The 18516-nt window shown below is 41.3% G+C and overlaps 1 protein-coding gene across 1 annotated transcript in view; it reads left to right on the forward strand.

Annotated features, from left to right (window-relative positions):
• The window catches only part of P2RX7 (purinergic receptor P2X 7), a 100563-nt gene that overhangs the window by 71556 nt on the left and 10491 nt on the right, over positions 1 to 18516 (forward strand). Inside the window, exons 6-12 of the mRNA XM_073585961.1 lie at positions 385 to 465; positions 3703 to 3832; positions 4907 to 5043; positions 6433 to 6526; positions 9535 to 9600; positions 10919 to 11041; positions 12128 to 12235. Coding sequence (XP_073442062.1) covers positions 385 to 465; positions 3703 to 3832; positions 4907 to 5043; positions 6433 to 6526; positions 9535 to 9600; positions 10919 to 11041; positions 12128 to 12235 — 739 coding nt within the window. The remainder of the gene's footprint in view (positions 1 to 384; positions 466 to 3702; positions 3833 to 4906; positions 5044 to 6432; positions 6527 to 9534; positions 9601 to 10918; positions 11042 to 12127; positions 12236 to 18516) is intronic.

Here is an 18516-nt window from a genome sequence, read left to right on the forward strand (position 1 = left end):
AGCCTAGCCGCAATCAGAATATGTGACACTATACCCCTGAAATCTAAAGGAAAATCCGTTGTCCCTATATGCAACAGTCCCATTTATGGTGTCAAGTTAACCTGAATCCCAGTCACCTCCCTTAACAACATATATATAGTATTCGAAAAACCGTTCACCACCGGACAGGACCGCCACATGTGGCTCAACGATCCCAATCCTCCGCAACCTCTCCAGCAAGCCGAAGTCTGGTTTGGACCATAGTGTACCAGTTGTCTTGGACACCTATAGCACCTAAGATGCATCTTTTTTATGATTTACATTCTTAATGTTAAGAAACACTTTAACATGTAACCATTGCAACGTTCCATTTTGTGTACAATTGTCTCATTTGTTCACTTTTAGACCTGCCATTTTGGCAAGTGCAGAAAATTTCACAGTTTTGATAAAGAACACAATCCACTTTGCAGCATTTGGTTATACAAGGTAAGTCAAAGTCAGCAATGAGGAATAGCAAGTAAGGTGATACCATTTACTGAACTTTTTTTCCTGGGTTATGGAGCTCTAAACAGGTTGATAGCTCAAATTTATATGACCAGGATTCCATCCAGCCCTTGGGCTTCATGCTATTCTGTTAACTGTAGTCATTTGGGACTAGTCAAGGGCTTTTATTGACTTCCTAAACATCTTGGGACACTTTGAGGTAGATCTGAACTAGTGGTTTACAGAGCAGGCAAAAGCCCAGGACTTTTTTGCTTTTTTCTCTAACTTTTAATCTCTACTTTTAAAGTCCAGTATGTTCTTTATTAGTTTTCCATCAACATAGTTGTATGATCGCTTTTTTGTGTCTGGCAGGAGGTGTAATTTTAAATGGCACCATCTGGGCTGCGTATACTTGGATTAGTTTAGCATATATAATTTTTTTGGGCCAGACAAGGCAAGGAATCAGTAAATTCATCATTATATTTGGGCTTTGTGTTTGCAGTGTGATATAAGTAAAATAATTATTATTATTTATTAATATTTATTTAAATAGCACCATTGATTCCATGGTGCTGTACATGAGAAGGGGTTACATACAAATTACAGGAATCACTTACAGTAAACAAACTAGCAATCACAGACTGATATAGAGGGGAGAGAGGACCCTGCCCTTTCGGGCTTAAGCTCCCGTCACACACAGCGAGATCGCTAGCGAGATCGCTGCTGAGTCACAAGTTTTGTGACGCAACAGCGATCTCACCAGCGATATCGCTGTGTGTGACAGGTATCAGCGACTGGCCCCCCCCCCCGCCGGGTATCGCTGATCGTTCTGGAATACCCTGGACATTTTTTTGATCGTTGGTCTCCCGCTGGCTAGCACGCATCGCTGCGTGTGGCAGGCGGGAGACCAGTGAGCTGGAGCTGGTAACCAAGGTAAACAGCGGGTTTCTAAGCGCCGCACGGCACTTAGAAACCCGCAGTGTACCTTAGATACCAGCGCGCTGGTGCAGGGAGCTGGTAACCAAGGTAAACAGCGGGTTTCCACCAGCTCCCTGCACCAGCGCGCTGGTATCTAAGGTACACTGCGGGTAACTAAGCGACGCCTTCGCTTGTTACCCGCGTCGTCGCTGGTCCTCATCACTGGTGAGATCTGCCTGTTTGGCAGCTCACCAGTGATCATGTAGTGACACACTAGCGATCCTGACAAGGTCATATCGTTGTCGGGATCGCTGGTGCATCGCTATGTGGGACGGGGGCCTTATATTCTACAGGATGGAGGGGAAGGAGACAGTAGGTTGGGGGGGTTGCAGCAGGTTATTCAGTTTTGTTGGTTTTATTTATTAGCAGAATAGTCAAAAAATTGCCATTTTATATTTTTATTGTGTAGGATAAGGAAATATAGTTTTTTTTAATTAAAACATTTTTATAAAAAAAGGTTTTAATAATTTATCCAAAAACAGTTATTTGACTTGAAGTAAATTATGTCTAAACTATTTAATAAATGGTAATCTTTTAAGATTCCATCTCTCACAGCATGAGCAGTGCGCCCATCAAGATCTGCCGGCCAGCACCCGGCAACAATAGATTTTTCCTATTGGTTCATTTTTATCACTGTGATAGACCCTATAGCAATGATCAAAGTAAAAAAAAATAGTAAATCAAACCCCCTTTGTCCCTTAATAAAATAAAAAAAAATTATTTTTTCCATTCTTTGCAGCTAGGGTTAGAGTTGGGGTTAGGGTTAGAGTTGGCGCTATGGTTAAGTTTGGGACTAGGGATAGGGTTGAAACTACGGTTGGGGTTAAGGTTGGGCTAGGGTTGGTCTAGGGTTAGAGTGGGACTAGAGCTAGGGTTAGGGCTGGGTTAGGGGTGGGGCAAGAATTAAAGTTGTGTTGGGGTGACGGTTGTGTTGGGGTTACGGTTGTGGTGTTGGGGTTATGGTTGTGTAGGGGTTATTGTTGTGTTGGGGTTACGGTTGTGGTGTTGGGGTTAGGGTTGTGTTGGGGTTATGGTTGTGGTTAGGGTTGGGATTATGGTTAGGGGTGTGTTGGGGTTAGGGTTGGTGTTAGGGCTGTGTTAGGGTTGGAGTTAGAATTTGGGGGTTTCCACTGTTTAGGTACATCAAGGGGTTTCCAAACGCAACATGGTGCCCGCCATTGATTCCAGCCAATTTTGCGATCAAACAGTCAAACGGTGGTCCCTCCCTTCTGAGCCCTGCCATGCACCCAGACAGTAGCTTTCCCTCATATACCGGGTATCGGTGTACTCAGGAGAAATTGCACAACAAATTTTGTAGTCCATTTTCTCCTGATACCCTTGTGAAAATAAAAAAGTTTGGTTCCAAAGTAAATATTTTGTGAAAAAAGTAAACTCTTAATTTTTTCCTTCCACATTACTTTAATTCTTGTGAAGCACCTGAAGGGTTAATAAACTTATTGAATGTGGTTTTACGCACCTTGAGGGGTGCAGTTTTTAGAATGGTGTCACTTTTTGGCATTTTCTCTTTATATAGACCTCCCCCAAACTCATTTCAAATGTGAGGTGATTCCTAAAAAAATGGTTTTGTAAATTTTGTTGTAAAAATTAGAAATCGCTGGTCAATATTTAACCCTTATAACTTCCTAACAAAAAAAAAAAATTGTTTAAAAAAATTGTGCTGTTGTAAAGGAAACATGTGGGAAATGTTATTTATTAACTATTTTGTGTGACACCACTCTCTGATTTAAGGGCAGAAAAATTAAAAGTTTGAAAATTGCAACTTTTTAAAATTTCCATTTTTTACACCAATAAACGCAAGTCATATCGAAGAAATTTTACCACTATCTTGAAGTACAATATGTCACAAAAAAAAAATCTCAGAATCAGCGGGATCCGTTGAAGTGTTCCAGAATTATAGCCGCATAAAGTTACAGTGGTAAGAATTTTAAAAATTGACCCCGTCATTACGTACAAAACTGGCTCTGTCACTAAGGGGTTAAAAAAAGTGTTCAAAAGTGGCAATACACGTTAAACAAGACGGCTATTTCCTCCTGACCACCCCATATACATGCAAGTTTGATCCTACCAAGCATGTACATGTTGGGAGTGCATCTGTCAGTAGCTTCTTTTCCCCCATATACATAAAATTGGATGCTGGAGGGTTGTCTGACTTTCCTCTAATGTGTATGAACACCTTTACTGTGACAAAGCAGAATCTTGTTATATGTTATTACCAAAATCTTTTTGTTCCTTCCGCTTTAGGAAGAACATTCTACCAGAATACAATGTAACCTGCATATATAACAAAAAGACAGCTCCTCGATGCCCCATATTCAGACTTGGAGACATATTAACAGAAGCTAGGGAGACATTTTCTCAAGTTGCGATTTTGGTATGTTCTGCTGGTATTGTTATTGCAAGGTTGCAATGAATATTCCACCGAAAAGTAAGATATTGGTTACAGCTGTGCAACTAGTGTGAATCGTTTCTCTAGATAAGATGCTAATGACTTACAGTGGCATGTAAAAGTTTGGGCACCCCGGTCGAAATTACTGTTAAGCACATCAAAGCTGAAATAATCTCTAAAAGGCCTAAAGTTAAAGATGAAACGTTTCTTTTGTAATTTAAGAAAAAAATATATAAATTTTCATCTTTTACATTTTAAAAATTACAAAAAAGGAAAATGCATCGTTGCATACATTTGACACCCTGCATGGGTAGTACCTAGTAGCACTCTATCACAGCTTGTAAACACTTTTTCTAGCCAGCCAAGAGTCTTTCAATTCTTGTTTGATGGATTTTTACCCATTCTTCCCTTGCAAAATTCTTCCACTTCTGTGAGATTCCTGGATCGTCTTGCATACACTGCTATTTTGAGATGTAGCCACAGATTTTCAATGATGTTCAGATCAGGGGATTGTGAGGGCCATTGTAAAACCTTAGGATCATTATCCATTTGTAGAAGCCATCCTCTTTTCCACTTCAGCTTTTTACACTTGGTGTTATGTTTGCATCAAGAATTTGTTGAAATTTCATTGTATCTATATCGAGATACGAGGACTATCGCAACATGTTGCAATTTTTTTCTCAGTCCGATTTCGGCTGAAAAAAAAAATCAGAATTTTTTTTATAGGATTGCACTCGTCCGTTTTGAGTATGAGCCTTTAGCAAATTGATATAGATGGAGCAGAAAAGTGATCTGGCCGTAACCAAGAATCAGATTGCCCTAAATTACTCACAGTCCCCTTTTTAACTTTTTTTCCGATGTTCAATCCCTACTTGGTCTGACTGAACATATTCTGCAAACGAAATCCTGAACACAATACACAATGTCCAATTTCATTATTTGAATACAATGACACCTAAAAGCTGTTTTAATTGCATGACTAAATCTATTATGTCTTCTTGGAAGTGTCTTTAGAATGTAGGTATAGCGCTGCATTACCTAAATTATTTATTCCCCTAGGGTGGCATAATGGGCATTGAAATTAATTGGAATTGTGATCTAGATCCTTGGGCCTTCAGTTGCCAACCACAGTATAGCTTTCGACGTTTGGATGATAAGGCTCTTGATGAAAGTTTGTTTCCAGGGTTAAGTTTCAGGTAAGGGGATAGCATTGTCTCAGAAGTTATGATGGTTTTACGTGCAAATATACCACTAACTTTTTTTTTTATGTAACCAAAAATTATACATAAAAAAATCTGTTAAAATTTACCAAAACTGTTTCATGTGCAAACATTGTAAAATTAGGCTCCAATTCATCATTACTTTTGCACCCTTGGCTAATTTTGCATTTTATGCCTGTTTTTATTTTTGTTTGTGCCATACCCATCTTTTCTAGTGATGAGCGAGCATACTCGTTGCTCGGATTTTCCCGAGCATGCTCTGGTGTCCTCCGAGTATTTCGGCGTGCTCGGATATTTAGATTTTGTTGTCTCAGCTGCATGATTTGCGACTTGTAGACAGGCTGAATACATGTGGGAATTCCCTAACAAGCAGGCATTCCGCACATGTATTCAAGCTGTCTACCAGTCGCAAATCATGCAGCTGAGACAACGAAAACTAAATCTCTGAGCACACCAAGATACTCTGAGGACACCCAAGCATGCTCAGGAAAACCCGACCAACGAGTATGCTCGCTCATCACTAGTCTTTTCGCTTGCACCATTTGAAAGTCACTTTGTTCTGTTTTGGCTTTTTTTGTGAGTAGAGACATAGGCTTTCCGAATATTTATGGCTGATTTATCAATTGCATCTTGAAAAGTCACAAAATGTTGGCACGAATGTACCGTACTTAAGTCCCCCTTGTGGTGATTTTGTGTACAACAGCAAATTTTTGTACACTTGAATCTTTTTGAGCTAATACAGCTCAAAAAAAGGTCAAGGTGAAAAATTAGGGCAATTTTTTTGCTTTGCGCAAAATTCATGAACCTTGTGTGCAATTTTCAAGAACGGCCCAAAAACAACAATAATTCTAAAAGGCATAAATGATTAACCAGAGTCTTAAGCTAGACGGTCTTGAATGTGTCAGATTTAACAGTGTCTCATGCTGTCAGTTACTTTAGTTGTGGAAAAATGCAACGTTAAAACTTTAATAGAAGGAAACAATGCTGCCACTTGTGGCAAAGCTGCAGCAAGTCTCATGTTCCGTATCATTAGTATACATCAGTCAGTTATGCAGTAATATCTTCACTAGGTCACATCATTAAAGTCAATGAACAACTATGTAGCTACCTGCAAAAAAGAGACAAACTGCAAGACCAAGCGTTAAAGTGCTTTCCTCAAAATGCTGCACTACGTTCAAAAGTTGGCATTTTTCACAGTGATCATACCTTCTAAGTACATAGAGGTCAATATGCATTACTACCCAAAGTTTAATTTACACAGGTACAATAAAAAAAACTTGTATAAATATAGCATTACTTTGGGGTGGGGAAAGTAACTCGTTTTACACTTACATTTGCTAAATTAAAAATGTGTCCTGCCTACAGATTTGCAAAGTATTATAAGGCCCCAGATCAGACTGAGCGGAGAACTCTAATAAAGGCATATGGAATACGGTTTGACATTCAAGTCCATGGCACGGTAATGATTGCTTTTATTTTTTAAGTACCTAGATTTTAAATCACTCCTTAACATGACATCTGATCTAATTCATTGATTTTGACAAGTTTGAACTTATTTTTTTCATTATATAATATTAATACTGGTTTCACTCATGGAACATTCATGGTCTTAGTATTGACCACAAGATCCAGACGTGAGGTCTCATCCAAACTCAGCAGCCTCATATATGCCGTTCAGTGCGGGCCTGGAATCCAGCAGCCAGTCCAGACATTGCGGTCCGTACACAGACCATGTTGGACATGTGAAACTGGTCAAAGTGTGATTTTTGACTCTATATAAAGCTAACTCAAGCTACCGATGTTGCCTGTTCACTCGTGATCATGGCAAATCATTGTTCATGGAGACTGTAAAGAATGCAAAAGACTATTAGGCCGGGGTCACACTTATGAGTGCAGTGAGAGACACTCGCATGAGTCGCATGTCTCAATATCCAGCAATGCCGCTGGCGGTCCGGACTGGAGCGCTCAGCTACATAGAAAGACATGCAGCCACACACTCCGGTCCCGAGTGCCGGCGGCAGTGTTATTGATGCAGTGGCAGTGGGTATTGATGTGCGAGTTTCTCGCATTGCACTCGCAAGTGTGACCCCGGCCTTATAGTGTTTTTCCAGGACTCTAATACTGATGACCTGTCTTTAGGATAAGGCATCTATATCGAAATTATTGGAGTCCAAAACCCAGAACTCCCACTGATCAGTTGTTTGCTGCTCCTCTTACAGTCAGATTTACGGTACACTGTACAAGGGGCTGCTGATAAGTCTTTGGCTTTACCCAGAAAGAAACGAGATAGTATGATGAAAGTTTACATTTATTCCACATACTCTCCACTGATGTCAACACACTTCTTACATCGGTATTCCAAGTTCTGTAAGCCTTGAAAAAATAAGGATTTCGGTTGTGCCTTAAACCAGGCATCCATAACAGCCATGGCATCGGAAATGGGGTGAAATTTGGGACCCTTGAGGTGTTTCTTCAGGTCTGGAAACAGATGATAGTCAGAGGGCACTAGATCTGGTGAATAAGGTGGGTGGTCAACCAGCTGGAAGCCCAGCACTGCCAGTTTTGCCTTGGTCGCATGTGCAGTGTGATCGGAGGCGTTGTCTTGCAGGAACAAGATTTCTTTAGACAGCTTGCTGCGCCTTTTGGCCTTCAGAGCTACCTTCAATTGGTCCAAAAATTCAGTGTAATACCTTGCATTGATGGTGGAACCCTTTTGAAGGTAGTCCACTAGCAACAAGCCCTCCTTATCCTAGGACACAGATGCCATCACCTTAGTGGCTGATTTTTGTACCCTGAACTTCTTTGGATGAGGAGAACCACTGTGTGCCTCCACTCTTTTTGACTGCTCCTTGATTTCAGGGTCATACAAAAAAATCCAGGCCTCATCCATAGTGACCAGTCGATCCAGGAAGTTCTTATCAGTCTGGAAATGCTGACAAATGGACCGGGAAGTTTTCACTCGCATGCTCTTCTGATTGGTTGTCAAACATTTGGGGACCCACTTTGCAGATAGCTTCTTCATGTCCAAATGTTCATGGATAATTACACAAACATGTTCATGGGAAATCCCCATGATGTCTGTTATTGCTTTAGCTGAAATTTGCCGATTCTCCAGTATGAGGTAGTGCTCAGCATTGACGATCTCCGGAACAACAACTCCTCTCGGTCGTCCAGGACGTCCCTGATTGTTGGTGCTGAAGTGGCCCGTTTTAAACTTGGCAACCCAGTTCTTAACTGGAGAATATTAAGGGCATTGATCCCCCCCAATGCCTGCGACATATCACCATGAATAGCCTTCGTGGACTTTCCTTGCAGAAACAAGAATTTTATCACTCCTCTGCTCTCATTTGCTGTGAATATCGCTTTAAACTCCGCCATTTTGTATTTCCTCGTGCGTAGAACACTGTTGCCATAGGATAAAAAAACAAAATTTTGAAAACGTACAGTATATTAGACACATAAGGCTTTCATGTGATGTAACATTCGTTACCATAGAAACAAAAAAGATCACAAAGCCAAAGACTTATTAGCAGCCCCTCGTATATAAAGCCCGAATAGTACAGCTCTATTCACTGTGTTGTGAGCGTTTCAGAGTACTCAAACTTGGCTCTTATTCACTTCAATTGGAGGTAAGCTACACGAAAAATGACCACTACCCAGTGTACACAGCTGTGTTAGGCCACGTTTACATGTTCAGTATTTGGTCAGTATTTGTAAGTTTATAGAAAAAAATCTGTTCTGCTCTTCCCTATAGTAATAATAATAATAATAATAATTTTTATTTATATAGCGCCAACATATTCCGCAGCACTTTACAATTAAGCGGGGACATGTACAGACAATAAATTCAATACAAGTTAAGACAATTCAAACAATGACATTAGGAGTGAGGTCCCTGCTCGCAAGCTTACAATCTACAAAGTATAACATTGGTCAGAGTGCTATCCGATAAAACACTGGATAGTACTCGTCCGAGTTATATGGGCTCATGTGAGCGAGCCATAATTTATACCCATGTTTGGTGCTAGTATTTACGACTTGTGTAAGCATTGTTTAAGACTGAAATCACTCATGCGGTTTTTGTGGCTGGTTTTCTGTTATTACTTTGTTTGTACGTATGGTTTTCAAGTTGTACATAGTGTAGACGATGTAATAAAGTTTTTGCCACTTTTCTGTTAGAAAAAAATGCAGTTCTCCATTGTACAATATATACAATGGACAGACATCTGACTGGGATGATTTAGCGAATCCTGCTTTGAGCAGGGGGTTGGACCAGATGGCCCAGGAGGTCCCTTCCAACTCTACGATTCTATGATTCTATGATTCTACTAATACATTAGTGTTAGAGGGGCATATTTATTAATATGTAATATACTAAGTAAATGGAGACTAGATGTAATGTTTTGGGTTTTTTATGAATACGTGATCAAACTGTGTGGGCTAGTAATTATATATTTGCCTCTGCAGGGAGGTCGATTCAACTTTTTAGAATTGGTAATATTCATTGGTTCCTATCTTTCCTACTTTGGATTGGTGAGTTAAATGTCAACATAATAGCTATTTAAAGAGGGACTTTCACCAGTTGTAGCATAATAAAATGTCCATGTCATGAAATAGTTTTACTCATCTCTATGGCCACTTAGTTTTCATTTTTTAATTTCTCCTCTACACCGCAGATATATGAGCTTATAAAAAATTTTGTTATAATTTATAAGCCAATGATAAGCCAAATTGGGTGTTACCAGAAATTTATCTCTGGAGGAGTATACTTCTTCCCTTGCATGAGGTTGACCAATTATAAGCAGGCTGTGTTATGCAGGGGAGAAAAGAATGCACCCTCCTTTCCTCACTGATCTATGCCACCAATGTGTGATACATCAGAGCAGTTATGTATCATTATAGATCTTATGCGGTCAGTGATGGGGGAGAGTGAGAACTGACTGCAATGTGAGATCTGGAAGTTTCTGTGTATGATGCATAACTCAGCACTGCTGTATCTCTAAAGGTAGAGATCAGTAAGGAGAGGAGGGTGTGTTCTTTTCCCTCCTGTATGTTGCTGCCTGCTTATTATTAGTCAACTTTATGCAGGGAAGAACTACACACCCCCAGAGAGAAATGTCTGGTAACACCCAATTAAACCTAAAGAGTAACCATCATTTTATTTATTTTATTCCATAAATCAATAGTACACATGTAAATAAGAAACCCTGTAATATATCTTGCTAGAAAATCAGCTTCTTTCTCCACCTAGCCCAATCTTTCATTTTATAAGTTCCCAATTCACAGGTATTCACATTACTGAGCCAGGAGATGACAGTTGGTGCTCATAAGGTTCTATAGAGAACTGTAACCATTGTTTCAGGAGAGCTTGCAGCAGAATGTCTGTGTCTGCCTCTAGCTCCTCCCTTCTCCCCTCTTTAGAATTTTAAAAGCATCAACTATAATCTTCTATCTCAGTAATGGGAAAATTAGTATTTTCACTGAAAACAGATTTACCCTTGAATTGAGAGGTGAAAGATCAGTCCAGGAGGTTATAAGCAGATTTCACTGTGAGATATGTTACAGTGTTTGTTATTTTCATGTGTTCTTATAGATTTATGAAAAAAATTAAAGCTATGATTATTGATTTTATAACTCTCTTCTACCTTGAACTTTACAAGCTAATACCTCCGCATTGGACAGGAGAAATGAAAAAATGGAAACTACATTTTACTTTCTCTGCAGCCACTTTTCCTTGATGTGACAAGTTTAACATGCTCAAACTGATGAAAGGTTTTCTTTAAGAATGTGATGTAACGTAATCTAAGGCCTCTGAAGTCATTTATCTCAATTTTTTGTTTCTTACATGTAGGCTTCAGTAGTGATTGATCTTCTCATCAGCCAATATTATAAATGCTGCTGCACTCCAAACTCAGGACAGAAGTACTATGATGAGCAGAAGTTCAAAGAAATACAAGGCCCCAGTATCCTCACAGTAATCCATTTGTTTAATTAAAAATTACTAAAGTGTTTGAAAAAGTAATAACAATTGAGAGACCTTAGTGATTGATACTTTTTAATGGCTATCTAAGCAGGTGATAGCAAATTGCAAGTTTTTGAGACTACTTAGTCTTAGGTCTCTTTATCACTAAGCCTGAAGAAGAGACCTAAGTAGTCTCGAAAGCTTGAAATTTGTCATAATCTGCTCAACTGGTCATTAAAAGGAATCAGTTACTCAATTGTTGTTATTTTTACTATTTGCTAACGTGTTACAAAGATATATTTTATTCCAGTAATAAAATGTCTGTAGACATAGTTTTAGGTGTCTATAGTGATAACTTGGGGAAGGAGGCATGGGCGGACATACCATTGGTTAAGCTTGTGCAGCCGCCACAGGGGCACAAGAGGTAAAAGCGCTACTTATACCTCCAAAGCAGGTGAAATTGTGCATTATGATGAAATGTTGGACCGCAAAGACCCCGTATATTGTTCGTGCACATGGGCCTGCCTCCGTCTGTGTCCGCTCCCTGGAGGAGGTCATTAGCCCTCATGATCACCATCTTCTGGGATGGATGGTTGACGTACAGAAGAATTTCACAGCAACATTTCACAGTGCATCTGGCCACTTATTGACAATCACATATTGTGTCCCGCATTGTCAAAAGCTCAAAACCTAGGGTATAACACTTAGAAGTAAATCATAATTAATTCTATGTCTGATAGTAGGGATTTCTACAGGCCTTCCTGCAGCCTGTCTTTATTTGGATTTACTTGGAATTTGTGAGCACAGCACAAATTTTTAAGGAGCTTTCTTAAGTGATGCCATATTAGTTTGACCATACAGCCCCTGCCCTATACTGACCTGTATGGATTGGAGTCTCCTCTGCAATTCTTGTAGCCAGCTTCAAATTGCTCGAGCTGCTTAAATTGGAAGCAGGCATCTCCGGTCTCCTGTTATCTCAATAGGGCATCCAAACAATCCCTCTGCCTCATAAATGGATTAGAATTTAGAAGTTTTAAGCTACCCCTGTTGGTTACACAATCTATATTAACTACAAAATATCTTTCATTTGTTTTTTAGTCATGTCTGGATATCAGGTTTGTGTCTTTTGTGGATCAAAATTATATTATTATGGTGGATAAAAAGCTAAGGAAAAGTTTACAAGAAACAAAGGGCTATATGATCAAGGTATGGCTTTCTTATAAAAATTGTAAAATAGATAATAAGGTGTGAAATGCGGCGGGAGTTGTGCATACGTGTTGCCACTCCTTTTAGGTTATGTGGGACTGACAAATGTAGGTAGTTAAGCTCTATGCTCCGCTGTCTCTGTGTGTTTCATACACTTTGAAGGGAGATGCATGTGTGACCATCAGTCTATTGAAATGGGTACAAGACTAAGTTTTCCTTAAGGGTTCGCACACATCTGCATAAAATCGCTGCAATGTTCATGCTGAAATGTTCGACGAGTGTCATGCATATGTCCCCAGACTAGTCGGACCACTTAGATGTTATCAAGACCCAGTGAGCGTGAGAACATAACTTACAAGCGCAGGCGTGATCACAAGTGCTATCCTTACCTCGTGCATGCTCGCGGCTTCTTCCTCTCGCATCATTGATCCTCTGAAGCCGGGTGTACGTGTCCTGGCTTCAGAGAGGCGCACTGTGCATGATCAGAAGTGCAGAAGACTTCAGATCATGTGCAGTGTGCCTCTCTGAAGCCATGACATAAAGGGTATTCGTGATTCATGTGAGCTTCAATTCATAACCTTTTGACCACCTAATCCCCTCTTAAATGTTTGTAATAAAAGACCCAATAAACACACCACACTTAGATTGGATTAATTGGCCACAACAGCCTTTTTATTAACATTTAATACAAAACAGTTTAAACAACAGCAACCTAACAGAAGGGGTGGTCCTCGAAGCCCCAAAAACTATAAACCGCAGGTTTAATAATCCCACCTTGGCCCCAGGTCGAGTCTTACCTCTAGCTGCTATGCACCAGCTTAGAGGCAGCTATTAACTAACCTGGCCAATATCCAAAACCATTAACCACAGGTCCACTTTTAATCCCTTCCACGGGATTATTTAAACACCCGTTCACTTGAATCCACCCAGGGGGAGTCCAGGACCTCTTAACACTGTAAGGGGGTACCTAAAATGGTTACCACAACTAAGATGGCTGACCCTTTTATATTGCTGGCCCATAACCCCACCTCTTACCCCTCCTCCCCCAAGACCTAACCCCAGCTCCAGCTCTGTACTAGTCTGTTAACCCCCACTCTTCCAAATGTTCCTCCAGCTCACTATATTCCCACATCAACCCTGTCATCTTGGCCTCCCTTCAAGGCCAGGGGCCCAGTAGACCTCTCTCGACCTGTACACCCGGGTTCAGATGAGCAATGAAACAAGGGGAAAATGTTGCTCTTATGCGCGAGATAAGTATAACGCTTGCGATGACGCCGACACTTGTACGTTTTATTATCACACTCACAGGGGCGTGATAACATCTAAGTAAGCCAACTAGTTTAGGGATACTAATGCCCCCTCGACTAGTCAAAGCCCTCATTACATATCATAAACATACTTTATAAATACTTTTTCTAAAGATCTGTTTATGTATGTAATGTAATACAGGGACTAATAGAAAAAATAACCCCGGCACACTCATATGAATTTCGAGAAAAAGATGCACATAGCTGCTAATAATTTTTATTCAAAATTTTTTGAGCGGACCAAAAATGAATGAAAAATACAGATAAAATTATCCAACGTTTCGGCTCACAGGCCTTTATCAAGGAATTATCTGTAGATAGATAGAAGACAAACGGGTCCTAAATGCTGACTGGATCTATGTTCAATAGTGACCCACAAGAGTCACCTACTATTCCATGAGTGCATATCCTGAACGTCAGGAGAAAGTGCGGTAGCGTGGTGCGCACCACGTTACCGCACTTTCTCCTGACGTTCAGGATATGCACTCATGGAATAGTAGGTGACTCTTGTGGGTCACTATTGAACATAGATCCAGTCAGCATTTAGGACCCGTTTGTCTTCTATCTATCTACAGATAATTCCTTGATAAAGGCCTGTGAGCCGAAACGTTGGATAATTTTATCTGTATTTTTCATTCATTTTTGGTCCGCTCAAAAAATTTTGAATAAAAATTATTAGCAGCTATGTGCATCTTTTTCTCGAAATTCATATGAGTGTGCCGGGGCTATTTTTTCTATTAGTATTCTCTTTACCCCTGAGCACCCACTTTATTGTGGTGAGCACCCCATTACCTATATTATTAGTAATACAGGGACTATCAGGCAGGTATTTACATATGCAGACACAACTGCTGGTTGTTCTGGGGGAAAGAGGGTCCGGACAGGTTCACTTTATAGTCCATGTCCCATGCTCCCTGTCTGATACTCACCTTTCGGTGTTTTCATCTGTTTTCACCGCTGCTTCGGTCCATGTCCTGCAGTTTGTGACCTGCCGGTTGCTTCAGTGTTTAATGGAGCGAGTCCTGAGGTCACTAGTCAATGTAAGGCTATGGGAGCCTTGTACTGGATCTCAGGTTTGCATTGAAGGCTTGTGACAAAGCTTCTGACTTCTGGCTAGTTAGAAGCTGCACTCACAAGATGGTACGGTGGGACTGAAGTGGTGCTGAAAAATGAGGAAGATGCCGAAAGGTGAGTATATAACTGGAGGAAGGGGACTTACGTTTAAGGCACCACTCCAGTGGACATTTACATTTTTAGTGTGGCTCACTGATTTGTTCAGTTTGACCAAAAAAGGTTGTGCAACCCTGCCATTGCCTATCATTGCATGTGCTAATTAAAATTAGTCAATTACTAGCCACCCCAACATGTTTCACCAAATTGGCTTCATCACGGGGATTGAATGCTATTTCCAGCGATCTTGTGATATTATTTGTCATGTGAGTGCTGCAGCCAATTAGCAACTGCTTATGGGCTGCAGTTTTCACAGTTCTGCCATATCAAAGTGGAAGGCTGCAGCCCATCAGCAGATCGCCAAGGGTCACAGCATTCTGAGCACTGGAGCATTGCTGGTCTGAGAATTAAGTATGCTTTTTTAAAAATTTTACTAAGCACATTAATGACATTGAAAAGGGGTCAACCAGTAGTGGAGAACCACTTTAACCCCTCTCTGACATCAAACGTACTATTCCGTTCATGTGCCCTGGGCCTATTTGACCATTGACGGGATAGTACGTCTCAGCGATCTGCTGCGCACATGGGTGGTGTTCAGCCGGGTGTCAGCAGATTCTCACAGCTGACACCCGGCACTAAGTGCCAGGAGCGGTCAGAGACCGCTTCCGGAACTTTGACCCACGAAATGCTGCGATCGAGCATGACCGCAGCATTCCGGGAGCAGGCAGAGGGCTGACAGCCCCTCTGCCTTTGGATCGGAGACCCCGCAGTGTGACATGGGGTCCCGATCGCTGCTATGGTAACCCGATGTCGTCGTGACGACATCCGGGTTGCCAGAGCTGAGAAACTTCCCGATCATGCACAGAAAAATTATAGCTCTCAAAATATGGTGATGCAAAAAGTATGTTTTGCAATAAAAAGCGTCTTTTAGGCTAGTTTCACACTAGCGTTTATTCCATGCAGCGCATGGCGCCGCTAAGCCCCGCCCCCTGCCGGCTCCCTGCCCGCCCCATGCGGTCATCGCCGCCTACTATCGCACATGGACGCATGCGATCTGAACGCAGCATGTTGCATTTTGGCGCGCTCGGCGCACCTTCAAAAGTGCGCAGCGCACGCTAAAATCCTACTAGCGCAGGCCAGCGCACGATCTGCGCACCCTATGCTAAAGATAGGGTGCGCAGATCGCATGCATCCATGTGCGATAGTAGGCGGCGATGACCGGATGGGGCGGGCAGGGAGCCGGCAGGGGGCGGGGCTTAGCGCCACCGTGCACTGCATGGAATAAACGCTAGTGTGAAACTAGCCTTAGTATGTAACAACTGCCAAACATAAAAACCCACTATAACGCCTCTTTCACACATCCTGATATTTCCGGTACCGGAGAGGTCAGTGTCCGTGTGTGTAGTACTTGCGGCACATGTGTGGCTTGTGTGTGCTACATCAGTACCACAAGGACGGGCACCAGGGAAGAAGCGTTACAGTAAGCGCTGTTCCCTGGCTTACGCTTCTTCCCTGGCGCCAATGCATGTCACATGGATGGCATCAATGTGTGTTATGTGTATGCATGTGTGCTGGATGTTTTGTGGCCCATGCTGACATTAAAAAACAGACATGTCAGCGTGTTTTGCCCATGGAAACATGGTCTGTGGAACACAAGGTCATGTGCACAGACCCATTCACTTGAATAGGCAAATAATGCTCGGTTTCTCCCGAGTCTCTCTGCATGGCTAAGTAGCACTGGACAGTCACATTCTGGTGCAATTTTTACCCACTTCTTGTGTGAAAATGTAAAATCTTTGGCTAAAACAAAATTTTGGTGGTAAAAATGTAGTTATTTTGTCCTCACTGCCCAATGGTATAAAATTCTGTGACAAACCCATGGTGTTGATATGATCACTGCACCCCTATATGAATTCATTGAGAGTTGTAGTTCGTAAAATGGGGTCACTTATGGGGGGTTCTGCTGTTTTGGCATCTCATGGGCTCTCCCAGTGGGTCATGGCACCTACAAACAATAACAGTAAAATCTGACGCTCCTTCCATTTTGAGCTCTGCCATGTGCCCAAACAGTGGTTTACCCCCACATATGGGGTATCAGCGTACTCATGACAAATTGCACAATAAGTTTTGGGGTCCAATTTCTTCTGTTACCCTTGGGAAAATAAAAAATTGGGGAAGAAAAGATCATTTTTGTGAAAAAAAATATGATTTGTTATTTTTACCGCTGTACATTATAAACTTCTGTGAATCATTTGGAGGTTAAAAGTGCTCACCAGACATCTAGGTAAGTTCATTGGGGGGGTCTAGTTTCCAAAATGATGTCACTTGTGGGGGGGTTCCACTGTTTAAGCCCATTGGAAGCTCTTCAAACGTGACATGGCGCCCGATCTCAATTCCAGGCAATTTTGCATTGAAAAGTCAAACGGCGCTCCTTCCCTCCTGAGCTCTGCCGTGCGCACAAACGGTGGTTTACCTGCATATATGGGGTATCAGCATACTCAGGACAAATTGCACAACAACTTTTGGGGTCCAATTTCTCCTGTTACCCTTGGTAAAATAAAAAAATTGGATATGAAGTAATTTTTTTTGTGAAAAAAGTTAAATGTTCATTTTTTTTAAACATTCAAAAAATTCCTGTGAGGCACCTGAAGGGTTAATAAACGTCTTAAATGTGATTTTGAGCACCTTGAGGGGTGCAGTATTTACAATGGTGTCACTTTTGGGTATTTTCTATCATATAGACCCCTCAAAGTGACTTGTAACCCTTATAACTTCCTAACAAAAAAAAAATTTGGTTTCAATACTGTGCTGATGTAAAGTAAATATATGGGGAATGTTAATTTTCGCCAAATTTCTGTTGTTGTTTTTTTTTAACAAATAAACGCAAATTATATCAAATAAATTTTACCACTATCATGAAGTACAATATGTCACGAAAAAAACAGTCAGAATCACCGGGATCCATGGAAGCGTTCCAGAGTTATTACCTCATAAAGGGACAGTGGTCAGGCTGGTTTCACATTTGCGTTTTTTAGGCTAGTTTCACACTTGCTTTTTTTTGCAGCGCGTTTTTCCCGCAAAAAAACGCATTGAAAAAACGCATACATAAGCATACAACTGCTGCGTTTTTTTCAAGCATTTTTATGAGCATGCATGAAAAAAACGCAGCGTTTTTATGCGTTTGTATGCGTTTTTAGCGCGTTTTTACCGCGTTTGCGTTTTTTTCCAACATTTTTAGGTGGCCCCTCACACTACCCAAACCATGACTTTACTAACCCTAACCCTGACCCTAACCCTAACCCTAACCCTGACCCTAACCCTAACCCTAACCCTGACCCTAACCCTTAACCAAATCATACTTAACCCTAACCCAAACCCTAAACCCTAACTAACCCTAACCCTAACCCTGACCCTAACCCTAACCCTGACCCTAACCCTAACCCTGACCCTAACCCTAACCCTAACCCTGACCCTAACCCTTAACAAAACCATACTTAACCCTAACCCTGACCCTAACACTAACCCTGACCCTAACCCTTAACCAAACCATACTTAACCCTAATCCTGACCCTAACCCTGACCCTAACCCTAACCCTAACCCTGACCCTAACCCTTAACCAAACCATACTTAACCCTAATCCTGACCCTAACCCTGACCCTAACCCTAACCCTGACCCTAACCCTTAACAAAACCATACTTAACCCTAATCCTGACCCTAACCCTGACCCTAACCCTTAACAAAACCATACTTAACCCTAACCCTGACCCTAACCCTAACCCTGACCCTAACCCTAACCCTGACC

The sequence above is a fragment of the Dendrobates tinctorius genome, unplaced genomic scaffold, assembly GCF_039654945.1.
Source record: "Dendrobates tinctorius isolate UK_male_01 unplaced genomic scaffold, ASM3965494v1 ptg000090l, whole genome shotgun sequence".
Lineage (NCBI taxonomy): Eukaryota > Metazoa > Chordata > Amphibia > Anura > Dendrobatidae > Dendrobates > Dendrobates tinctorius.